The 27,260-nt window shown below is 41.5% G+C and overlaps 1 protein-coding gene across 1 annotated transcript in view; it reads right to left on the bottom strand.

Moving 5' to 3' along the window:
• kcnq3 (potassium voltage-gated channel, KQT-like subfamily, member 3) overlaps positions 1–22,648 on the bottom strand; it is a 122,762-nt gene extending 100,114 nt beyond the window's left edge. Inside the window, exons 1-2 of the mRNA XM_023978031.2 lie at positions 22,409–22,648; positions 21,489–21,854 (exon numbers count right to left, since the gene is read on the bottom strand). Of these exons, the coding sequence (XP_023833799.1) occupies positions 21,489–21,793 (305 nt within the window). The 5' untranslated portion in view covers positions 21,794–21,854; positions 22,409–22,648. The remainder of the gene's footprint in view (positions 1–21,488; positions 21,855–22,408) is intronic.
• Between the last annotated feature and the right edge of the window lie 4,612 nt (positions 22,649–27,260).

Genomic DNA, 27,260 nt, shown 5'->3' with positions numbered 1-27,260 from the left:
GCTTCGCCGTAAAGCATTTTTTTTTTTTAAATCTGACACCGGGGTTGGATTCACAAGAAGTTAATCTTTAAACCTATGTCAAATATGTTTTGTTTTCTGAATTTTTATAATGAGTATTTCTGTATTTGAATTTGGCGCCCAGTAGTTTCACTGGCTGTTGAAGAGGTGGGACGCTAAYGTCTCACGTACCCAAGAGAGGTTAATGGGAGTGACCATAGAATTGTGTGTGTGACCTTACTGAGTAAAATGTGTGTCAGGGTCACTAGATAACAGTAAAAAAGGCTAAACCCTGCCCATTTCTAYAATTTATCTTCTTAAAATTTTATTTTAAACCTAACCCTAACTAATGAAGGCCAAGTTTGATGCGTTGGTCCACATTTGGGCAGAAGTGTCTGGGAACAAGATTAGGTGTAATGTAACTCACTTTTCACTTMAGAGCGTATTGCAATSSTTYGACCCAACATGTCACCCTTTATAAAGCACGTTTATATCATATTCAACATAGTGGGTTATGTCACATTTGACATTGGTGATTATGCCACATTTATGAACCCTTTATAAAGCATGACATACGGTTATAGAAACGTTACAACATGTATTTACTGCTTATGAAAGCATTATGAAGGCTTTGCGAAGCCTTTATAAGCTAAAAGTCATTTAAAAGAGGGACCCTATTGCGTTGTGATATTTGCAGAGTCATGCCTGCGTTCTACAACGAAAGAGACCAACTGTTGTGAGTGTCTGGGTTCATAATACACCACGATTAATCTGTTCAAAAGAGCTCGTTTCCTCGCCAATTAGTTTTGATGATTCAAGCATTCCTTATATAAGGCACCATGATGCTGCCAGTTACCACTGCTAACGTTGTAACAATAAATTTAAAAAAGAGCTATAGTCACAGCAAAGTTTGCAAAAAGAGGGAGTAACCTTGCCGACGCTTGGCAGAAGCGGTTGCACAGTTTCAATGAGAGTTTGAAAGGGGGGGGTGTTCTCAAGCGAAAGGACTGCAGTGTGAGATGCTTCGCTGCTCGCTCAGCATGCTAGTTCGAGTTATACGAACATTCAGCTCAGAGCCAAAGATGCTCCTACAACAAAAATGTGTGTGCGCGCGTCGAGGTGGGTTCATCTCTCAGCTAATTTACAGCCTGTCACATTGTATCGGGTGTAAATGCGCAACGAGAAAACACTTGCTTAGGCCACGATGCTGAAGACACAAGGCAACAACAAAAACATCTGTCTGAATAACTGCAGTCCTTACCATCTGCACATGGTAATGTGAGAAGACCAGTGGCAATGGGGGGGGGAGAAGGAGAGAATAATAATGACAGTAGAGTGGGGGTCAAAATGATGCACTAGGAGTGCTGGTGTCAGGACCAGTTGAAGAGAGGACGGGGTGAGAGAAAGGTAGGGGGAGCAAACGAGCTGGTGACAGAAAAAGGGGATAGGAGGGAGTAGGAGAGGACAGAAAGAGAAATGAGCCTTTGACTGCTGGTGGCAGAACAAAGAGAAAAATAAGCAGATACAGAAAGAATGTGGCTCTTAAGAGTGGTGGTATAAACCATTGGAGGCAATGAGAGAGAGAGAGAGAAAGAGAGATGTACAGAAACATTATACAAAGCTACTGTAAGAAAAAGAGACTCAGAGGGATACAGAGGCCCACGTTGAAGAGCGACACTGAACAAGTCGCATGAAAAGACAATAAGACAGGATGAAAAAAGAGAGATAGGAAAAATGGCCTTTCGAGTGCTGGCACTGAGAAGAGAGAGAGAGCAAGAAGAGAAAGAGCAAAAAAAAAATACAAACAATGAGAAATGTGCAGATGGATAGAGTCAGAGAGAAGGGATGAATAGAGCGACAGAGAGAATGAGAGGAAGAGATGGAGGGAGTGAGCGTTGCTCATACAGTAGAGACAGACTCAGAGGTGAAGGCTCTCTGCTCAATTACTCACCAACCTGTTTGCTGGGAAATGTCAGAAATTCTGCACATGCTCAGATCACCACAGCCCCACACTCTCAATGCCACTGAAGCGAGGCAAGCGTGGCTACCTAATGTCTGTGAAGGCAAATTGTCTCCACCCCCCTCCAGGTGTCGGCCATCTTCCCCATTATCCCGTGTATTTATACCGGTGTTCTCTGTCTGTTGCCAGTTCCTTTTGTTCGTGAAACCTCCCAGCGTTTGTTCCCCTGCTCGTCTGTTTGTTGCTCCTGTTTTCTAGTCCTTCCCGGTTTTGACCGTTCTGCCTGCCCTGAGCCTGCCTGCCGTTCTATACCTTGCCCCACCTCACTGGATTATTGACCCCTGCCTGCCCTGACCCAGAGACTGCCTGCCGTTCTGGGCCCTTGGCACCCTCTCTGGATTATTGACCCCTGCCTGCCTTTGACCTGTCGTTTGCCTGCCCCTGTATTAGAAATAAACTGTTTCTTCAACACTGTCTGCATCTGGGTCACACCTGAAACGTGATACTTGTTCAGTCAAAGGCTCTTTCTCCATTCATCCTTCCTTGATTCATTGTATCCTCTCTCCTCAGCTTCTTCTAAAAAGACACTGGAAAAGAATGTCCTTAGCAAGGACCTTGGACCATCTCCTCCAATACGGTTGAAAAGGAGGCGAGTAGATAGGATGCGAGGAATCATGGTAATATGAATTGAGATGACTGAAGACAGCTCGGTTGCTCTTTCAGTGTGTCTATCGACAATCAGAAGTGGCTTCTCTTCCTCGTCTCCTTTCCACCATCTGTGCCCTGGGGTGTTYGTTTCAGCTTTCCTTCCCCCCCAAATCCTATCCTTAACCATTACTGTGGACATTCTAAACTAACCCAAAATCAGCRTCTAGGGGCAACTTCMCCCTACTCCWCCATCTGCACTGATGTGAAAGAACTGGACATTTATCTGCACGACTCACAACTTTGTTGGTTTGGGGTTGTTTTCCGCCCACCTTGTCTGCAGTTTGTCTCGTTGCCACAGAGGACAGAGAGAACTTTGCACCTTAAGGCCCACATAGACTGTAGGATTTTAGCTATCTTAAGCCACGATTTTCCCGTCCCAGACAAAATATCCCCGTCGTGGGCCAATTCTTAGGTCGTAAACGATTGTCGGATGTCATAGAACATGCAGTGTGACATGGTTTAGGTCCACTATGTAGGGTTGTAGGCTCCGGGGGAAAAAATCTGTCAGTGTCACAATTGTTTTGCCTTTATTGTGTAGTGTGGCAGAAGTTACGAACGGATCCCAGTGACTAACCAATAGGAACACGGCTGTCAGTGAAGCAATGCATTTTTTACGCCCATGCTTGATACACCCAGTTGACCTAGCCTACGTCGCAGTTGACAGCCTACGTTGGCTGACGTWGCCTTGCGAGCCAATCGCAGAATGGGACGACAAACATGAAGCAAAATTKTACAATCTGGCAAGGTTGATCAAGATTTTAAATTCGGTCACATCGCACAGTGACATGTAATAATCGTAAAAGACTGAATCCAACATACAACGTGGGAGGACCTTTAAAGGGATAGTTCACAAACCCAAATCAGATTTGTCCAATGTTTTCAGATCTCCAAGGCAACTTAGCCCCTAGATTCCGATCTTGGGTCAGTTCAGCATTTKCCCCAGTAATGGTTAAAGTTAGGATTGGTGAGGGCGAACTGATCCTAGATACAGTTGAAGTCGGAAGTTTACATACACATTAGCCAAATACATTTAAATGCAGTTTTTCACAATTCCTGACATTTAATCCTAGTAAACATTCCCTGTCTTAGGATCACCACTTTATTTKAAGAATGTGAAATGTCAGAATAATAGTAGAGAGAATGATTTATTTCAGCTTTTATTTCTTTCATCACATTCCCAGTGGGTCAGAAATGTAYATACACTCAATTAGTATTTCGTAGCATTGCCTTTAAATTGTTTAACTTGGGTCAAACGTCTTGGGTAGCCTTCCACAAGCTTCCCACAATAAATTGGTTGAATTTTTCCCCATTCCTCCTGACAGAGCTGGTGTAACGGAGTCAGGTTTGKAGGCCTCCTTGCTCGCACACGCTTTTTCAGTTCTGCCCATTATAGGATTGAGGTCAGGGCTTTAACATCTGCCAAATATGTGTACACGGCCAATAGAATTTGATTTGGATGGATGGATGGATGGATAGATGGATAGATAGGATTTCCCAGGACTGTACCATTAGGCCTACGCCATGAACGAGGACGTGACGGGCCAAGACTGAAATCCCATCACTTGTTAAGTGCATGTGCAATGTTAGAAATCCACACTGTTGCTTGTAGTATCATAAGACTTTAGTAAGCTAGCATCACATCTACCACAACTGAAATGTCCTCTGAAAAAGTGTGTATTGTGACTGTTCTTTTCAGAGACAGTGACAGTACTTATCCTTTGAAACCGTGCATGTAAACTGCCCCTTAGATTTTTATGCTTTCATTGTTTCAAACTGTCGAGTCAGCAATCCCCTCTTCCCTCGCTCTCTCTCTGGTCTCAAGCTGTGTCCTCTCTCGCCCTTCAACCGCTATACGTGGACACGCATCTTTCAGAGCGATTTGGCCTTAATATGTGTTAAATCTTACCAGATATAGCTTCCCTGCCACTGCTGATCCAGTTACAATCCCTATTTCAATTCTAATATGACACCTTCTGTGTCACAAAGCTGGTGTCAGCACAAGGTATTTCCCTATGATCCATTACCTCAACTCTCTTCAAGGGAGCCCAAGGTTGAACAAAAAAGTAAAAGTAAAATAAGGTGGTTTGGGGGGATTGAGTGAATCTCAGGAGGAACATCTGCACATGTAACATATTTTTTACTAAATGTCCTGCAAGGTAATTATAGTAAAAACAAAAAGGAATAGTGAAAAAACTATTTCGTAAACTGAAATAAAATAATTAACAAAACTGTTTGAAAAAACTAAAACTATACTGAAACTTTTACCTTTGACACCAAAACAAACTAAAAACAAAAATGATCATGAGTTATATTCATAAAAAATAGATATCTAAACTTTGGGCAAAAATCAAATAGGGTTTAAGCTTTTTCCTTTCTTTAAAAAGAGTTTTCGAGTTTCAGAATCTGGCAGGTAAATGCTGCCAGTTGATGATGTTTTAAATAGCCCTAGCTTGTGCATCGCTATCACTAGCTACACTATATATACAAAAGTATGTGGACACTCAGTTACTTTCAATGTGGCACCGTCACAGGATGCCACCTTTCCAACAAGTCAGTTCGTCAAATTTCTGACGAACTAGAGCTGCCTCAGTCAACTTTAAGTGCTGTTATTGTGAAGTGCAAACATCTAGGAGCAACAACGGCTCAGCCGGAAAGTGGTAGGCCACACAAGCTCACAGAACGGGACTGCCGAGCACTGAAGCGTGTAAAAATAGTCTGTCCTCGGTTGCAACACTCACTACCGTGTTGCAACCTGCATCTGGAAGCAATGTCAGCAAATTAACTGTTAGTCGGGAGCTTCATGAAATGGGTTTCCATGGCCGAGCAGCCGCACACAAGCCTAAGATCACCATACACAATGCCAAGTKTCGGCTGGTGTAAAGCTTGCCACCAGTGGACTCTGGTGCAGTGGAAACACGTTCTCTGGAGTGATGAATTCCACTTCACCGTCTGGCAGTCCAACAGAGAAATCTTGGTCTGGCGGTTGCCAGGAGAACGCTACCTCCCCGAATGCATAGTGCCAACTGTAAAGTTTGGTGGAGGAGGAATAATGGTCTGGGGCTGTTTTTCATGGTTTGGGCTAGGCCTCTTAGTTCCAGTGTAGGGAAATCTTAAAGCTACAGCATACAATGACATTCTAGACGATTCTGGGCTTCAAATTTTGTGGCAACAGTTTGAGGAAGACCTTTTCCTGTTTCAGCATGACAATACCCCCGTGCACAAAGCGAGGTCCATATAGAAATGGTTTGTTGATATCGATGTGGAAAAACTTGACTGGCATGCACAGAGCCCTGACCTCAACTCCATTGGATGTCAGAGGGGTTGGCTTAAATGCGGAAGACACATTTCTGTTGAAGGCATTCAGTTGTACAACTGACCAGGTATCCCCCCTTTCCCATTTAACACCTTTGGGATGAATTGGAACACCGACTGCGAGCTACAGTAGGCCTAATCGACCAACCTCACTCACTGCTCGTGGCTAAATGGAAGCTAATCCCCGCTGCAATGTTCCAACATCTAGCGGAAAGCCTTCCCGGAAGAGTGGAGGCTGTAATAGCAGCAAAGGGGAGACCAACTCCATATTAATACCCATGATTATGGAATAGTTTTGGTCATGTAGTGTATCAGTTGCGAACAGTGAAGAATTCTGCTAGGTAGCTAGCTAAAAGGGGAAGGTTAACCACCAGTGGTCGGTTGAGAGAGTCTCCTTCCACCATATTTCTTGCATCAGTCTAGGCGCTAATCATCAAGGCAAAGTGTGGCTATTTGAAGAAGCTCAAACATAAAATATATTTTGATTTGTTTAACACTTTTTTGGTGACTACATGATTTCATATGTGTTATTTAATAGTTCTGATGTCTTCACTATTATTCTACAATGTAGAAAATAGTAAAAGAAAATAAAAAACATTGGGAAAAAAGACATTGGATAAAAGTAGAGACTCAGAGCAAGAAATGTGGATATCATTCACTGCAGTTAAGGAACAATGGGAAAGTAATTCTGCTTTGAAAGTTGATAAACTTGAGCTCTTCGTCTACAATAATTCAGCATTGTTCACACCCTCTTAAGCTTTAGCCCCACCCATCTCTTTAAGGATTCACGTGAGGCCATGTGGTAAAAACGCCATGTCAAATAAAATCTCTTTATTTGTCACATGCGCATGATACAGAAGGTGTAAATGATACAGTGAAATGGCTACTTGCATATTAGCAATATCAAAAACAGAAAGTGTCTTGATACAAATATTTTATCATTATTAGATGACGCTTACCCGACACACTCATATAAATTGATGGATCATCTGAAGGAAATGCTATAACCACCCCCAGCCACATCTAGCTAAGTGGATGGGCCACTATTGTCTAGACATAAACACCCCCAGACACACCTGGCTAATTTGACCTCCGGGCGAAGTGGAGTCTATTGGTTACACATGTAGCTAGCTAGGTAGCTAAACAATGAACCGGCATAATCCCATCTCATACGGTGGTGGTGTATGTTTCATGATTAATTATTCATGGTGTGATTGTGATAATGTACAGAAACTCAAGACCTTTTGTTCACCCAACCTAGAATACCTCACAATCAATTGCCGACTGTATTACCTCCCAAGAGAATTATCTTCGGTTATAGTCACAGCCGTGTATATTCCCACTCAAGCCGATACCACTACTGCCCTCAAGGAACTACACTGGACTTTGTGCAAACTAGAAACCACATATTCTGAGGCSACATTTATTGTAGCTGGGGATTTTAACAAAGCAAATTTGAGGAAAACGCTACCGAAGTTCTATCAACACATTAACTGAAGTACTCTCACTGGAAATACACTCGACCACTGCTCCTACCCCTTCCGGGATGCCTACAAGGTGCCCTCCCTCCCACCCTCCCTTCGGCAAATCAGATCACAACTCCATTTTGCTCCTCCCTTCCTATAAGCAGAAACTCAAAACAGGAAGTACCCGTGCTAAGGTCTATTCAACGCTGGCCAATCGGAATCCATGCTTCAAGACTGTTTTGATTACGCGAACTGGGAAATGCTCCGGGTAGCCTCTGAGAATAACATTGACGTATACACGGGCACGGTGACTGAGTTCATCAGGAAGTCTATAGGGGATGATGTTCCCAATGTGAATATTGAAACCTACCCAAACCAGAAACCGTATATACACTAATGTTCAAAAGTTCGGGGTGACTTAGAAATGTCCTTGTTTTTTAAAGAAAAGCACATTTTTTGTCTATTAATATAACATCAAATTGATCAGAAATACAGTGCAGATATTGTTAATGTTGTAAATGACTATTGTAGCAGGAAACGGCAGATTTTTTATGGAGTATCTACAAAGGCCCATTATCAGCAACCATCACTCCTGTGTTCCAATGGCACGTTGTGTTAGCTAATCCAAGTTTATCATTTTAAAAAGGCTAATTGATCATTGGAAAACCCTTCTGCAATTATGTTAGCAGAACTGAAAACAGTTGTGCTTATTAAAGAAGCAATAAAACTGTCCTTTAGACTAGTTGAGTATCTGGAGCATCAGCATTTGTGGGTTCGATTACAGGCTCAAAATGGCCAGAAACAATATATATATTTTTTKACAACTAATTAAAGAGCAGCAGTAAAAAAATAACAGTATCGAGGCTATTTACAGGGGGTACCGGTACAGTCAATGTGCCATCTCCAAAGCATACTAGAAAGTGTCCTGTTTTGCCAATGGTTTATGAAATTAAAACTTTCCAACACCAGCCATATCATGATAATTCATGAACGTTATACGCCTTTATGACAGCTTTATGTAGCCTTTTTAGATAGGAGTCAAGTCAAGTGTTAACTAATCATACAGAGAAGCAGCAAAATTCATATGATTTATATSTTTAAGGTAATGTTAAGATAATGACTAAACATATTCCACTCTGAAACCATATAATTGTATGAAATTTCTTAGAATCATAAAACTAGAATCTGATGATGTGTGTAGTTTGAGTCAGAATTAGAACAAGGACCTTTTGTTCCTTTTTTAGTCTGTAAGCAGGTTGCAAGTGTGAAACAAATGATAAGAGGAGCTATCGACAGACGAGTTGTACTACTGTGTTCCTTACAGGACATTCTGTCTCCACCCGTGGCGGGGAAAAACTGTTAGGCTGGCAGAAAATTATGAAACATTTTGCAGATTAAACAATGTATCTGTGTAGTGGGAAAAGACCGACTGTCTGAGCAAGGCATAGCTTAAGATTTGAACATGTATGTGTGTGCCTAAGAAAATACCGAGAACAATTAAACTGTGTTTGACTCGACCTGGCTACAACTCCGAGAAACTTATGATAGGACAGGGAGTACTTCTCAAGGTTTCCCTAATCTCGGGGGAATGGAACTGTCGGCTGGGTAGTGATACACAGGGGTGAGAACTCTGGAGAAGGATACAACTCACCTACTGTTCGTGTGTATGTATGTGCGTAGGATRTCTACTGTTTGTGTGAAAGTATGTGCGTAAGTAAGGAGCAAGGTATAAAATGGATGTCTTTGTATAATGGACTTCAGAGTGCTCTCGTGAATAAACGTTTTGACTATTGTAAGCTGGGAAATCGGTCCATTTCATTTCAACCAGAACCTTACAAACTCTGGGTTGCAGACTGAGTAGATTAATTTTTATTTTATTTTTATTTCACCTTTATTTAACCAGGTAGGCAAATTGAGAACACGTTCTCATTTACAATTGCGACCTGGCCAAGATAAAGCAAAGCAGTTCGACACATACAACAACACATAGTTACACATGGAGTAAAACAAACATACAGTCAATAATACAGTGAAAAATAAGTCTATATACAATGTGAGCAAGTGAGGTGAGATAAGGGAGGTGAAGGCAAACAAAATATATATATAAGTAAATAAAAATATAAAAAGGCCATGGTGGCGAAGTAAATACAATATAGCAAGTTAAAACTTTTTTAACACTGGAATGGTTGGTTTGCAGTGGAAGAAAGTGTAAAGTAGAGATAGAAATAATGGGGTGCAAAGGAGCAAAATAAATAAATAAATACAGTAGGTAAAGAGGTAGTTGTTTGGGCTAAATTATAGATGAGCTATGTACAGGTGCAGTAATCTAATTGAAGTTTATGAACATTGATAACGAAATTCTCATAACATTTTACGACCACGGAAATCCCTCTGTGATTAAATTGAAGTGTTGACATAAATAATGGCTTGGTGAAGCGATTCATTGCTCCAGCCCAATTATAAAGCCATGGAAGGGTATAGTGGATACTTGTGTCTGCCAACAGAAAAAGTATATTATCAGAGTGCCAAGAGGATGGGACAAAGATCCCTACATATGCAAGACAAAACTGCTGATGCATAACGGAACTGCTCTCGCTGTCTCGCTCCCTTTCGCTGTCAATCTCTAGCTCTTTCTCTCCCTCTGTCTTTCTCTCTGACAGTCAATTTTCTATTGGTGATTGTTAGTTCTCAAAGATTATCTTATTTTTAAAACAATCTACATATTTTATATCTGGTTTTAGTCATTTAAGTTTACACTGACAATGTTTTACCATTATAAATAAATATCATATTTCTTGGCGTGGCAGCAATGATTTAGCAGCCCACTGCTAAATGAATATAGGGRAAACACTGTAGCACATTGAGTCAGTTTAAAGGGATACTACAAGATTTCGGGAATTTAGTTATGAGTCATGCTCGTAATATGCTAACAAAGCATCTGCCAGACGTTATGTCAAGTGTCACCCAATTCTCCTTTGTGTCTACATCCTCCACGACCCTGACAATGAGTTACATTAGTGGAGCACAGCCACTGACCTATCAGTTCTGAATGTGTTGCTGTGCCCAAGGCCATGGAKAGGGGTTTCCACTTACACTGGCCAGATCTCCTTTCCTCTCTCTGGGTGTAAGAGAATCCTCCTCAGGGTGCTTCCCCCTCAAGCCTGCTACTATATTGATCTCAGTCTCCTTTAAGAGGGCTGCGGGAGACAAGATTGGAGGAGGAAGGAGAATACCAAACTGCACCCATACATAGCCCACCTGTAATTAGCCCATCCAACTACCTCATCCCCATACTGTTATCCATTTTATTTATTTTGCTCCTTTGCACCCCAGTATCTCTACTTGCACACTCATCTTCTGCACATCTATCACTCCAGTGTTTAATTGCTATATTGTAATTATTTCGCCACTATGGCCTATTTATTGCCTTACCTCCGTTATCCTACCTCATTTGCACACACTGTACATAGACTTTTTCTATTGTATTATTGACTGTATGTTTGTTTATTCCATGTGTAACTCTGTGTTGTTGTTTGTGTTGCACTGCTTTGCTTTATCTTGGCCAGGACGCAGTTGTAAATGAGAAATTGTTCTCAACTAGCTTACCTGGTTAAATAAAAAGGTGACATTTTTATTTTATTTTAAATACACTTAGAAATGGCAAGACCAGAGGAAGGCCTCAAGCTAGAGGTGTGTGTGGCAGGAGATGGGTTGGGGGATGTGGTGTGTGTGTGTGTGACTGATTTGGTGAGAGTGTGTTTGTTCTAAATATGAAATTAAGTCCATCTAGGGCTATTACGGTGACTGCATTACCGCCACAACGGCGGTCACGAGTCATGACGGCAGTCAAATTCCATGTGACCGTTTAGACACCGTAAATAGGATTCTCCAAGCTCTGATRCTGCTGCTGGTCATTAGYAGCCTACCMAACTTGCTAACTGCCTGGTACTCAGCACTCTATTGTCCCTCTAATCACTGACTTCAATGCAAATGTACTCAAAAATCKAATCAAACACTTCATGAGAGACCATGAGCTCATGTTTCACAACATTTCTGAAGGCTATGTAATTGCGTGAGAAAACAGTGTTTGGATGGCATCTATTAAAAAGAGCAGCGTCGCATCAGCTTTCTATAGGCTAGGCCTACTATATGTATTTCTTAAGTTTCCTAATATTAAGCACATTGCTTCTCGTTACAAACAGGAGTTTAACTTCTTATGGCTGGGGGCAGTATTGAGTAGCTTGGATGAATAAGGTGCCCAGAGGTGCCCAGAGTAAACGGCCTGCTACTCRGTCCCAGTTGCTAATATATGCATAGTATTAGTAGATTTGGATAGAAAACACTCTGAAGTTTCTAAAACTGTTTGACTGATGTYTGTGAGTATAACATAACTCATTTGTCAGGAAAAAACCTGATAACAAATCCAACCAGGAAGTGGGAAATCTGAGGTTGGTCGTTTTTCAACTCATTCCCTATTGAAGATACAGTGGGATATTGGTCATGTTGCACTTCCTAAGGCTTCCACTAGATGTCAACAGTCTTCATAAACTTGTTTGAGGCTTCTACTGTGAAGTGGGGCCGAATGAGAGGGGATTGAGTAAGGTCTACCATGACCTGAACATGCGCTGACCATGCGCATTCATGTGAGAGCGAGCTCTGTTCCATCGCACTTCTGAAGACAAAGGAATTCTCCGGTTGGAAGATTATTGAAGATTACGTTAAAAACATCCTTAAAATTCGATTAAATACTTTGTTTGTCATGTTTTTACGGACTGTAACACTCCTTCGTCCGTACTTTCGCTAGACTTGCCTGCGCATCCTGAGTTTGGAAAGTSTACTGAACGCTAGAACAAAAAGGAGGAATTTGGACAGAAATGGAAATTATCGRGAAAAAAAACATTTATTGTGGAACTGGGATTCCTGGGARTGCATTCTGMTGAAGATCATCAAAGGTAAGTGAATGTTTATAATGTTATTTCTGACTTGGCGGAGAAATGTTGTTTATATCTGAGCGCCGCCTCAGATTATTGCATGGTGTGCTTTTTCCGGAAAGTTTTTTTGAAATCTGATACAGCGGTTGCATTAAGAACAAGTGTATCTTTAATTCTATGTAAAACATGTATCTTTCATCAAAGTTTATGATGAGTATTCCTGTTATTTGATGTGGCTCTCTGCAATTTCTCCGGATATTTTGGAAACATTTCTGAACATGGCGCCAATGTAAACTGAGTTTTTTTWWATATAAATATGCACATTATCGAACAAAACATACATGTATTGTGTAACATGATGTCCTATGAGTGTCATCTGATGAAGATCATCAAAGGTTAGTGATTCATTTTATCTCTATTTCTGCGACTCCTATCTTTGGCTGGGAAAATGGCTGTGTGTTTCTTGGACTTGGCGGTGATCTAACATATTTATATGTTGCGTTTTCGCTGTAAAAATAATAATTATTTTTTTTAATTTTTTTTAATCGGACACGATGGGTAGATTAACAAGATGTTTCTTTCATTTGCTGTATTGGACTTGTTAATGTGTGAAAGTTACATATTTCAAAAAAATATTTCTGAATTTCCTTGAGACAATTGTATGTGCCATTCAGATGGTTAACTTCTTGACGCATTTATCAACAACAACCGCTAAACTGCAGAGCGCCAAATTCAAAAATAATACTAAAAATATTTATAATCATGAAATCACAAGTGAAATATACCAAAACACAGCTTAGCTTGTTGTTAATCCACCTATCGTGTCAGATTTTGAAAATATGCTTTACAGTGAAAGCAATCCAAGCGTTTGTGAGTTTATCAATCACTAGACAAAAAAGTAAGAACAGCTAGCCACAAATTAGCTTGGTCACGAAAGTCAGAAAAGCAATAAAAATTAATCGCTTACCTTTGATAATCTTCGGATGTTTGAACTCACGTGACTCCCAGTTACACAATAAATGTTCTTTTTGTTCGATAAAGATAAATTTTATAACCAAAAACCGCCATTTGGTTTGCGCGTTATGTTCAGAAAACCACAAGCTCGTTCCGGTACTGAAGGGCAGACGTAAATTCCMAAAAGTATCCGTAATGTTCGTAGAAACATGTCAAAGGTTTTTTATAATCAATCCTCAGGTTGTTTTTAACATACATAATCGATCATATTTCAACCGGACGGTAAACTGTTCAATACTACAGAGAAAGAAAATGTCGATGTTCCTCCTGCGCAGGAACTAATCAAAGGACACCCGACGCGTTTTGATAAATCTCGCTCATTTTTCAAAATAAAAGCTTGAAACTATGTCTAAAGCCTGGTCACAGCCTGAGGAAGCCATTGGAAAAGGAATATGGTTGATACCCCTTTAAATGGAGGGGCAAGCAATGGAACAGGGATAATTGTAATTTTTTTTAAATGCACTTCCGGGTTGGAGTTCCTCAGGTTTTCGCCTGCAAAATCAGTTCTGTTATACTCACAGACAATATTTTGACAGTTTTGGAAACTTTAGAGTGTTTTCTATCCTAAWCTGTCAATTATATGCATATTATAATATCTGAGCCTGAGAAATAGTCYGTTTACCTTGGGAACGTTATTTTTCAAACATAAAAATTCTGCCCCCTAGCTGAAAGAAGTTAAATGAGCAAGACCAAATATTTAAGTGCCTTAGAACARGGTATGATTGTGGGTGCCCGGTACACTGGTTTGTGTCAAGAACTGAAACGCTGCTGGGTTTTTCATGCTCAACAGTTTCCTGTTGGAGGAGGGTCACTTCTTTTTTGTTTATTTTTTCCTCTTTACATACTATATTTATTGTTACTTTTTGGCTCTGTCGCTTTGTCATTTTTGGGGTAGTGTGTGTAGATTGATGAGGGAAAAAAACGATTTAATCMATTTTTAAATAACTAACGTAACAAAATGTGGGAAAAGTCAAGGGGTCTGAATATTTTCCGAATGTACTGCATGTATCGAATCGTCTTGAAAGGGAAAGATGCACATCCCTAATATTTAGGCAAGTAAGCTTGCTAATTCCTTGATCCTGCTTTGTAGTACACCCCTCTGTCCTGCACTGGTCAAGCCTCTGAACACCTCAACTAATGCCTCAAACCAYCACTGCTGTGATCCCTTCCCAGCACTAAGTAGCCTTCTCATTCCCATTCCCCATAATATATGTCACTATAAATGTCTTTATTGAAATGTTTTGGTTAAAATGACTTGTCTTTGGTGCTTTTTTAACACGCTTTGACGTCTGCGTCCTTTACCGTGGGTCTCCCGCCCTCCTATATTTTTCAAGTCACCAGCCTCCACTGGTATAGGTAATTCCATGTGAAGAAAGGATGTAGCTCAAACATTTACTCCAAYTTGCTCTAGCGCACACTTTTTGGGCTCTATGCACCTTTGCACTCTCACTTTTGTAAAAAATAACAATCGTTTTGAGTCTGAATAATTTTGGGGCCAGTATGCATCATCCAGCACCCCCTTTTTTTAAATAAACATCTGTTATATGCCATGATGAAAACCAAGTAAGGAAATGCCCTGCTTGGTAATTGCAGTCTTTCCTTTTCCAGTAAAAGGAAATACTTCCATATTAGCAAAGCATTATACAGTCATCTCTACTCTGAGAGCATAGGCATTGGGAGCTGTCTGCCAATGAGTGCACCAGTTTGTCTGCATGCCAAGGATCACTATACTGATCCAGGATAGAACTGCTGATGCACAACGTCTCTCCCTTCCTCTCTCTCTCTCTCTCTCTCTCTCACACACACACCATCTATCTGTATTTGTCCATCCTGTTCCTCTAACTCTCTCATTTAAGTGTATGCACCTCTTATCTCTCGTAACATGAGTCTGTGGAGCAAGAGTGGGTTTCAAATAAAATACTATTGTGTTTGTCACATGCTTCTTAAACAACAGAGAAATGCTTACTTCACGGGCCCTCCCCAACAACGCCGARAGAAAAATAGAAAAAKAATAGAAAAATATTAACACGAGGAATAAATACACAATGAGTAGAGAACGATAACTTTGCTATATACACGAGGTACCAGTACTGAGCCGATACGCAGTGCTGTGAGTTTATTAAGGTAGGTATGTACATATAGCTAGTAGGGATAAAGTGACTAGGAAACAGAATAGATAATAAAACAGTAGCAGCAGTGTTGGCGATGAGTCAAAAGAGWTAGTGCAAAAAGGGTCAATGCAGATATTAACGKAAGCWTAGAGAACMGTCTATGGCTTGGGTGGCTGGAATCTGACMATTTTTAGGGCCTTCCTCTGACACCCTCCTGGTATAGAGGTCTTGGATGGCAGTGAGCTTGGCGMCAGTGACATACTGGGCCGYACGCACTACCCTCTGTAGCGCTTTACAGGGCACACAAAAAATAAACCAAGCATCACACAGTTCTGCTCCCTAAATTCCCTTTCCCGTCTCACTCACTCAATTGCGTTCTGTCTGTCTGCTCGCTCCACACGCACGTGCGCGCTGTGTGCGCCTAAAGAAATGAATGCTTAGAAAAAGGTATCTAACTGATGGGATAGGGTAAGGCAAAAGGTTAACAGTGTGGCTAGGGTTAAGAGTAAGGTTTAAAATCTGATTTTAAGAAGCAAAATTGTAGAAGCAAGCATGGTTTATGACTTTGTGGTGGTGGTAACTAACGTTAGTGACAACCCGACTTTGCGAACTGCTGGTGGCACTTAGCCTAGGCTAACCAATTCTATYAGCCCTCTAAAAATAGACAGTTCGACACTGAAAATATGCAAAAACATTAGTTTGATAAAGACAAAGTGCGTATTTTCATCAGAGTCATTAAGCCTAGGCCTACTCACCAGACAGATGTCCTGGCCATAATTCATCCCATGCAGTGTTCAATGTAGAATTGTTCATCCATGTAGAAAATTCCAAGGAACAAGCATAATAAACTCAATCGAACATCTGTATATCGAAAAGAAGACCGATTTTGGTTTGTAACCCTACAAAATGGTGTCTTTCAACTTGCCAAATTGAGCCCCGTTTCAAATAATTACTGAAAACAACTGTTCCAGCCACAGTACTTTGTTCTATTTTATTCTGTTATATTACATCATGTTTTATACTATAAAATAGGTGTTCACTGTGGTAAGGGCTCGGGAAATAAGATCGTCTTGTCTGCTAAACTAACAAAACAAGTCTATGCCATTGCACAGCCATAGGCTTCATTAAGCAATCACCACACTGCTGAGGTTACATTTTTTACATTTTAGTCATTTAGCAGACTCTCTTATCCAGAGCGACTTGGTGCATAGTGCATAGATTTTCATAACGATCCCCCGTGGTAATCGAACCCACAACCCTKGRGTTGCACGCACCATGCTCTACCAACTGAGCAASAAACTACTTCATAATATAACCAGTTGATGTTACAGTTTCAATAAATGGCACTTTCTTTTATTGACTCATTTATTTACTACATGACCCAATATGCATTGGGGCAGGTAGCGTTCTGGCATCTGCCAAACCCAGATTYGTCAGTCGGACTGCCAGATGGTGAAGCGTGATTCATCACTCCAGAGAATGGGTTTCCACTGCTCCAGAGTCCAATGGCGGCAAGGTTTACACCACTTCATGGTCGAATTGCTGCAAAGAATCCACTACTAAAGGACACCAATCAGAAGAAGAAACTTGCTTGGGCCTAGAAACACGAGCAATGGACATTCGACCGATGGAAATCTGTCATTTGGTCTGATGAGTCCAAATTTGAGATTTTTGGTTCCAACCGCAGTGTCTTTGTGAGACGCAGAGTAGGTGAACAGATGATCTCCGCATATGTGGTTCCCACTGTGAAGCATGGAGGAGGAGGTGTGATGGTGCTTTGCTGGTGACAGTCTGTGATTTATTTAGGTCAAGGCACACTTAACCAGCATGGCTACCACAGCATTCTGCAGCGATATGTCATCCCATCTGGTTTGCGCTTAGTGTGACTATCATTTGTTTTTCAACAGGACAATGACCCAACACACATCCAGGCTGTGTAAGTGCTATTTGTCCAAGAAGGAAAGTGATGGAGTGCTGCTTCAGATGACATGGCCTCCACATTCACCCGACCTCAACCAAATTGAAGAAACTCAAATATATTTTGATTTGTTTAATACTTTTTTGGTTACTACATGATTCCATGTGTTATTTCATAGTTTTATTCAACAACGTAGAAAATAGTAAAAATAAAGAAAAACCCTTAAATGAGTAGGTATGTCAAATTTAGCAATTAGGATTCGTCATCTGTAAAGGTTGTGATAAATTAGCCATTGTTTCTCACTTTTAGCATATAGATAAATGCGCACAAATGCTGCCTTTGTTCTAAAAATAAGGGTACTCAGAAAAAAAAATCAGGCGAGTACTTGAACAGTCAAAAAAGGTCACATGCCTGTCCAGTCTCAGCATTGACTCCTGTCAAAATAAAAGTTKAATCAAATTTTAAAAACACACGTGCGCGAACACACACATACACACTCCTACCACAATTGCGAAGTGCAAAGACTTCAGCCAATGACCACAAACACACGCTAAACGTACCATGGAGCGCACACACAAATTCCTCTTGACCCTACCACACACACGCACACACTCCTGATGCTACCACATAGGACCCTAACAGATGCAGTCCAGAGCCTAACACACATATATAAATGTGACCCTGCAATGGACCACACATATAGTTCTCACCTAGGCACAAACGAGCAGTGCTTGACTTGCACTGGAATAGGTGCAGGTACTGTTTATACTGAGGTGCAGGAGCTCCACAATACTTTTGAGCTAATATTCTATAAGAGGAACAGGAGCACAAGCAGTAGAACATTTGAGGTGCCGGTACTCCGCTCCGGTGAGCTCCTGCCCAAGTCAAGCACTGCAAATGATCTCCCTCGCCCTCCATTTGGCAAATCTGACCATAATTCTATCCTCCTGATTCCAGATTACAAGCAAAAATTTAAGCAGGAAGCACCAGTGACTAGATCAATAAAGTGGTCAGATGAAGCAGATGCTCAGCTACAGGACTGTTTTGCTAGCACAGACTGGAATATGTTCCGGGATTCTTCCGATGGCATTGAGGAGTACACCACCTCAGTCATCGGCTTCATCAATAAGTGCATAGACGAAATCGCACCCACAGTGACCGTATGTACATATCCCAACCAGAAGCCATGGATTTCAGGAAACATCTGCACTGAGCTAAAGGCTAGAGCTGCCGCTTTCAAGGAGCGGGATACTAATCCGGACGCTTATAAAAAAATCCTGCTGTGTCCTCAGACGAACCATCAAACAAGCAAARCGTCAATACAGGATTAAGATTGGATCCTACTAAACTGTCTGACGCTCGTCGGATGTGGCAGAGCTTGAAAACTATTACGGACTAMAAAGGGAAACCCAGCCGTGAGCTGCCCAGTGACRCGAGCCAACCAGATGAACTAAATGCCTTTTATGCTCGCTTCGAGGCAAGCAACACTGAAGCATGCATGAGAGCACCAGCTGTTCTGGACGACTGTATGATAACACTCTCAGTAGACGATGTGAGAAAGACCTTTACACAGGTCAACATTCACAAAGCCGCRGGGCCAGATGGATTACCAGGACGTGTACTCAAAGCATGCGCGGGCCAACTGGCAAGTGTCTTTACTGACATTTTCAACCTCTCCCTGACTGAGTCTGTATACCTATATGTTTCCAGCAGAACACCATAGTCCCTGTGCCCAAGGAAGTGAAGATAACCTGCCTAAATGATTACCGCCCCGTAGCACTCACGTCGGTAGCCATGAAGTGCTTTGATCAGCTGGTCAAGGCTCACATCAATAAGATCCTCTCAGACACCCTAGACCCACTCCAATTTGCACACCGCCCCAACAGATCACACAATCTCAATCGCACTCCACACTGCCCTTTCCCACCTGGACAAATGGAACACCTATGTGAGAATGCTGTTCATTGACACCAGCTCAGCGTTCAACACCATAGTGCCCTCAAAGCTCATCAATAAGCTAAGGACCCTGGGACTAAACACCTCCCTCTGCAACTGGATCCTGGACTTTCTGACGGGCCACCCCCAGGTGGTAAGGGTAGGCAACAACACGTCTACTTCGCTGATCCTCAATGCCAGGTATGGTAACTGCTCAGCATCTGACCGTAAGGCGCTACAGAGGGTAGTGCGTTCGGCCCAGTACATCACTGGGGCCAAGCTTCCTGGCATCCAGGACCTCTATAAAAGGTGGTGTCAGAGGAAAGCCCCCAAAAATTGTCAAAGACTCCATTCACCCAAGTCATAGATTGTTTTCTCTGCTACCGCACGGCAAGCGGTAGCAGAGCGCCAAGTCTAGGACCAAAAGGCTCCTTAACAGCTTCTACCCCCAAGCCATAAGACTGCTGAACAATTAATCAAATGGCCACCAGACTATTTACATTGACACCCCCTCCCATTTGTTTTTTATACTGCTGCTACTCACTGTTTATTATCTATGCATAGCCACTTCACCCCTACATACATGTACAAATTACCTAAACTAACCTGTACCCCCGCACACCGACTCGGTGTATAGCCTTGTTATTGTTATTTTATTGTGTTACTTTTTATTATCCTTTACTTTATTTGGTAAATATTTTAWTAACTCTTCTTGAACTGCACTGTTGGTTAAGGGCTTGTAAGTACGCATTTCACAGTAAGGTTGTATTCGGCAGAGGTGACAAATAAAGTTTGATTTGACAGACAGGTGAGACAGACAGACGTGTGCAATCCGTTACTGAGCTACAGCATTAGGCTAAGATCAAGAATGGTCATGAGAGTCAATTCCCTAGACCAGGGATGGGCAACTGCTGGAACCCGGACCCCCTTTTGGACCAATTTCACACAAATTGGCTACTCAGTCTGGGTCTCATCTTACTGTTGAGAGTTAGAATAATAGAATAATAGAATACACAAGGTGCAATTTCCAAAATGTGGTTGTGCATCAGCAGTCACTCAGTTAGCCGATGTCAACTAAATGTTTAGCAGCCAGCTATCTAAAATTGTAGTAAGCATGGTCGAATTACCGACCAGGGTGGAGCCCATTGAGCATCTGTAAGCATTTGACTCCATTTTAGTGCAAAATGTGTAGAATTGCATGAAATTAGCTGTAAAACTGCTAATGTTTCTCTCCCCTCCATAGCAAAATGTTTAGAATCGCAGCAAACTTGCTTTAAAACAGAAAAATGTTCACTATGCCCCATGGCAAAATGTGCAGAAATGCAGGAAATTAACTTTAAAACGTTTTTKTTTTTTAAGTATCTTCGCTTTCACGAGGGGGTCCACTAAAATGTTTTGCTCACAAGGTGGGGGCATGGACTGATGTGGATACGCAGACTCATGATGAGTTCCAATTCTTTGTGGCCCCCACCCCATCAAAGTTGCCCATCCCTGCCCTAGACTATTGGTCATCATTTCATTTGAGATTCATTTGCTTTTGGGTTTGGGGCATCCATCCCCTTTAGGTGGTATTTTGTTGTCCTCTGGTGTAACAAATGTCTTTCATTGGCTTAAAAACTACCACTTCTCCAATTCATCTAAATTAAAGGATTACCAGACTTACATACACACAGTTACTCATCTGTGAAGAGATTTGTGACATGGAAAAACACATGAAAGCAAAACCATACATTTTGCTCAATTACAAAAGGACTGGCTTAAAAAAAAAAAAGTATTAAATTGTGAGCGCTAAGTCTTGGAAATGGTGGACTACTTATACTCAAATTACTTGGGCGAGACTGATAAGTGAGACACTTGAGATGTGTGCTCTGAGCATATAATGCTGTCTACCTCAATTTTTTATCTTAGGGCAATCATTTTGACATAAATGGTTTGGATATTACAATTAATCAAATTTACTTGACATTGGATTAGTTTCCAAGGTGTGAACCAGGTGTGCTTTTTTTTCTTTCTATCCACTTTTCTGCCAGACTTTTCTCAACAAATGTTTCAAATTGAAATACTGTAGAACAAAGGGAACAAGTTATGTATGTGCTTGAGAAAAACAGACTTCAAATAGATATTTTGGTTACTTACACAAACGCGTGGTACAGTAGCGCCCATCCTCTCGGTCTCTCCAGGGCATCATAAATAAGGGTTTGAATTCTCCGCTTCCTGATGTTATTCCGCTTAACGGGTCGCGTGTACCCCAGGGGCGTCTTGGCCAACAGTCCGAAACCCTGTGTGCTCCTTTTGAAATCTTCCCGACCCGGAGCCACCAGCAAGAGAGCTCCATCTTTGTCCACCCCAGCCTCTTGGTCCAAGTCCACGGGCAGGGCTGATGTCTTTTTGTCCCTCTGCTCCTCTGAACCGTTAGCAACATTTCTGGACCTGATCCCCATGTTCACTCGTGATCCTTGGCGCCGGGCTTATGGAGATCTGGTATGAGCCGCATGTCATGATCTGAAGGGATAAATCAAGATGACTTCAGCAGAGGGTCATCTAAGGATCTGGTCCCTTTCATAAAGGGGGGTGCTCCTCAGTCTGACTGGAGAGAACATAAAGGGTGTGTGTGTGTGTGTATATATATATATATATATATATATATGTGTGTGTGTGTGTGTGGGGGGGGGCTATATAGCTACTTTGCACACTTGACAATGCATGAGTGAATACTCTTTGCAATAGCTTATTCAATTGGTTGTTGTATTTGCAGACAACGCTATCAATTAGGAAGCGTGCCAGCGTAGGTTATTAATGCCTAGCGATAAAACAATAATGTAGCTATGAATGGAAACATTCGACCACATTAAGAAGATTCGAGCAACAATTGCATGGCATGTTATTTCATAACCCTTAACAGACTGTCAACAGTAAATAGCCTACTACACCTTGAATTTCCATCGCTAAAATGTGAAAATAACTGATAGAAAAAACATAGGCTAGGCGAGCTCGCAACACTGGCTAAATTATCCATGAGGGACGAGACGTCCACAGGGAGTTGACCCGTAGCCTACCCGTGCTCCAAAGCCGACTGCTCCCGACAAAGCATGATTTATATCGAGGCTTCCTCCTTCCAGCCTACACCTGCCGCTCCCGATAAAACCAACGCTGTGATGAGAGGTGGGGTATGGATGAGATGTCTTGCGTGATGGAGGAGAAAGGAGTCGATACGGAAATTGAAGCCCAACGATACCAGGGAAAGATTCCTTTTTCTTACAGTGGCGAGAACAAGTTGCCTGGCTACCCAGACTACATGCTACGCCACGCCCACGGACGTGAGTTTCTTCAAGTATAGAGAACGACAGAGCAGCGGTAGAATTTAGTGTGAGACGTCAGGCTAGCCAGAACCTACGTCGAAAATGTACGTCTTCAACCTAGGCACAGGAGACTTCTGGAGCAGGTGATGCATTGCTGACATCGCATCTCCGAACGCWTTTGCACAATTATGTAAATATTACATGATTATCAAATTAGATTCGGCTCTGCCTATTTATTACTTTTATATTCTGTTAATTGTTCGTGATAAGCAAAGCAAATTGTAATTAGGAATTTGATAGGCTCTTGAAGAAATACAAAAAAATATATGGACGTCAGTGGGCGCAAATAAGATTTGCATCACCCACTGGGCATACATTGGTTTTCAAGGCAATCACTGTAGGTGTAATCAACGTGGAAAATACATTGGATTTGAAAAAAGTACTGTTTTCTTCTCATTTCAACCAGCATTGTAAAAATTGCAATTAGGGTAAATTTTCCATTTAAATACATTGACTACATCTGACTAACAGGTTGTTACATCAATCTAATTTCAACATAATCATCATAACTATGTACACATTGAAATTCCACATAGAAACATTGAAGATATTTTTAATCCTATTCATGTATTGGGTGATTGAAATTAAGTGGAATTCTATATTTGATTAGACATTTTAGTAGAGGTAGTCTATGCAAATGACTATGGAAGCTGATCAATGTCTAAATGTTTTGACATGATAGTTCAGCTGAATCAACATAGCTTATTTTTAAAGCTAAGCAGGGCACATAGTCTTGCATGCTGACCAGACCGCACCGACGTGTRCACGTTGATTTTGCCCACCCACACCAGACACGATCAGGACATGTAGGTTGAAATATTAGTTTCTAGTCAYCTCTCCTCCTTCTTTAAGGCTTATTATTATTATTTTKGACTTTATATGGTGGTTGGCAACCAACTTTAGGTGTATTGCCACAACCGACGAGTGTGGACCTAAGTTCATCTTTCAATCACCCACGTGGTTAAATGCTCCTAAAAACCAATGAGGAGATGGGAGAGGCCAAACTTGCAGCGCGTTGAGCGTCACAAATAGAACCAATTTCTATTTTAGCGCCTGGCCACACAGATGCTCRTGAGCAGTGTGGGTGCAATGATTGAATAACATGTGTACATTTATTTTGCAATGCGCAAGCGACGTGTCCGGTCTTGGCAGCATGTAACATGGTAGGCTGGTTATTACTGAAGTACATTACCAGTCATATACCAGTAGGTGTCACTGTTCAGTTAGAAAGTGTTGGACTGGGGCTTCACATTGTATTTAAATTTGTCACATGCTTTGTAAACAAAAGGTATAGACTAACAGTGAAATGCTTACTTAATAGAACAATTACAACACAAGGAATAAATACATAATGAGTGAAGATAACTTGGCTATATACACAGGGTACCAGTACTGAGTCGATGTGCAGGGGTATGAGGTAATTGAGGTAGATATATAGTGTATGTGGACACCCTTTTCAAATTAGTGGATTCAACTATTTCAGCCACACCTGTTGCTGACAGGTGTATAAAATCGAGCACTCAKCCATGCAATCTCCATAGACAAACATTGGCAGTAGAATGGCCTTACTGAAGAGCTCAGTGACTTTCAACGTGGCACCGTCATAGGATGCCACCTTTCCAACAAGTCAGTTAGTCAAATTTATACCCTGCTAGAGCTGCCCCAGTCAGCTTTAAGAACTGTTATTGTGAAGCAGAAATGTATCGGATCAACAATGTCTCAGCCGCAAAGTGGTAGGCTACACAAGCTCACAGAACGGGACCGGCGAGCGCTGAAGCCGTAAAGATCATCTGTCCTCGGTTGTAACACTCACTACCAAGTTCCAAACTGCMWCTGTTCGTTGGGAGCTTCATGAAATGGGTTTCCATGGCCGAGTAGCCGCACACAAGCCTAAAATCAMCATACGCACCAAGCATCGGCTCGACTGGTGTAAAGCTCGCTGMCATTGGACTCTTGAGCWGTGGAAACGCATTATTTTTTGTATTCTTTTTTATTTAACCTTTATTTAACCAGGCAAGTCAGTTAAGAACTAATTCTTATTTACAATGACGGTCTACCCCGGCTAAACCCTCCCCTAACCCGGACGACGCTGGGCCAATTGTGCGCCGCCCTATGGGACTCCGGATCAAGGTCGGTTGTGATACAGCCCGGGATCGAACACGGGTCTGTAGTTGCCACTTAGGCCGCTGCACTTAGACTGCAGCGCTACTCCGTCCCACCAAAACGCGTTCTCTGGAGTGAACCATCTGATGGACGAATCTCKGTTTGGCGGTAGCCAGGAGAACGCTACCTGCCCCAATGCATAGTACCAACTGTAAAGTTTGGTGGAGGAGGAATAATGGTCTGGAGCTGTTTTTCATGGTTTGGGTTAGGCACCTTAGGTCCAGTGAAGGGAAATCGTAACGCTACAGCATACAATGACATTCTATACAATTTTGTGCTTCCAACTTTGTCGCAACAGTTTGGGGAAGGCCCTTTCTTCTTTCAGCATGACAATGCCCCCATGCACAAAGCGATATTCATACAGAAATGGTTTGTCGAGATTGGCGTGGAATAACTTGACTGGCCTGCAGAGAGCCCTGACCTCAACCCCATCRAACACCTTTAGAATGAATTGGAACGCCGACTGCGAGCCAGGCCTAATTGCCCAAAATCAGTGCCCGACCTCACTAATGCTCTTGTGGCTGAATGGATGCAAGTCCCCTCCAGCAATGTTCCAACATCTATTGGAAAGCCTTCCCAGAATAGTAGAGTCTGTTAAAGCAGCAAAGGGKGGACCAACTCCATATTAATGCCAATGATTTTGGAATGATGTGTTCGACAAGCAGGTGTCCACATACTTTCGGCCATGTAGTGTATGTACATATAGGTAGGGGTAAAATAACTAGGCAAARGTATAAATAATAAACAGTAAGGGAGGGAACTTTATTTATAATAAGGGTTACATGGAGAAAATCAGACCGCTCTAAAATGAAAATGGATGGCACTCCGTTCACCAAAATATATTTTTACCTAAAYCCTTCCTAAATGCTTGAAAAAAAAMAACTAACCCTCCCCTAAACCCAAAATAATAATTAAAACAAAGTGGATAGCAGAGAACATGACTACCGTTTAAACTCACTTCTTGAACAGACCAGAGCCTTAGATATGCAGTTTTAGAAACTGGTCTTTGGTCTGTTAGCATTACATGGMAATGCAGGAATTTTGACAGAGCACAGGGCTGCGGGCCAGAAGGTTGTGGGTTCATGGACATGAGTAGGGGTGGAAAGATCTCCTTTATTGTAAAACCATTATACGAGTCTATCATTTTATAAAAATGTCATACAATTCTACATTATTTTGCATATTAGCAGAGTATTTTATAATACTACACAAATTACCAAAATTCCAGGCTAAGAAAGGACAGAGAGATAGGCCAATGTGTTCATCTTATCATATTTCTCCAATGCCAAATCAGTCTGTCTTGTTTGCAACAAAACTGGCCCTGTTTGCAAATAATTAAATCTAAGATGTCATTAGGAATCTGAGCATGGTACTTTCAAAAGTTAGGCCCTACCTTTCCACCCCAGACAGAGTAGGCCTACCGACACAGAAAAATGTAAGCTTTAACTGCTGGCTAYTCTTCTGTTAACCCAACGAGAGAAGGTCACGTGTTTACCTAAAMGCTGTCTGGTTTTAAACATATGATATTGTACAGAAAGTTAATAGCTTAATCAAGTGATAGTGACAGAATTAAATTACTTCCCAAGCAAAGTAATTTTTTTGTCTAGTAAACAATGATATTCCCATAGATATTGGAGTCACATCTTTCTCTGGTAATTTACAGCTCGTTTCTAGCCTGAAGCATCGCCGACCAAAGCACTGTTATAGATCACTTTATATGGTCAGTTCTGTTTTATTTTCTTCAAAATCTTAAGCTAAGAAGAAACAGGCCTGTGCTTTTTGCCATTATCTTTAATAAAAAGTAGGCGTTCACTATTTAAAGAGTGCATGGTGAGTGGAGGAATGGATAGACAAGTTCTTTTATTTMATTTTTTTATTTCACCTTTATTTAACCAGGTAGGCTAGTTGAGAACAAGTTCTMATTTGCAACTGCGACCTGGCCAAGATAAAGCAAAGCAGTGTGACACAGACAACAACACAGAGTTACACATGGAGTAAACAATAAACAAGCCAATAACACAATAAACACGTCAATGACACAGTAGAAAAAATAATGTCTATATACAGTGTGTGCAAAATGCATGAGGAGGTAGGCAATAAATAGGCCATAGGAGCGTCTATGGATAGCTAAGTCTATGGATAGTGTGGGGGCTGAATCAGAATTAGTTAGGTAACATAGATAAATAAGATGTTTTATTTACATAATATGCTTATGTGAGATACTTGTCATTAGAATGTCTCCTTTTGGACTATACTGTTGGCAGTTGCACTTTTCCCTTCTCAGGTAGGGAAAAGTCACTTGGGGCCCAGAGAGGGGAGAGGTCAGGCTTGTCTTTTGCATGTCTGGTAATATGCAGAATACCAGAAAGGGAGAAGTCAGAATGGA

The sequence above is a fragment of the Salvelinus sp. IW2-2015 genome, linkage group LG32 (genome assembly GCF_002910315.2).
Source record: "Salvelinus sp. IW2-2015 linkage group LG32, ASM291031v2, whole genome shotgun sequence".
NCBI lineage: Eukaryota > Metazoa > Chordata > Actinopteri > Salmoniformes > Salmonidae > Salvelinus > Salvelinus sp. IW2-2015.
This window is presented reverse-complemented; position numbering and strand designations above follow the sequence as displayed.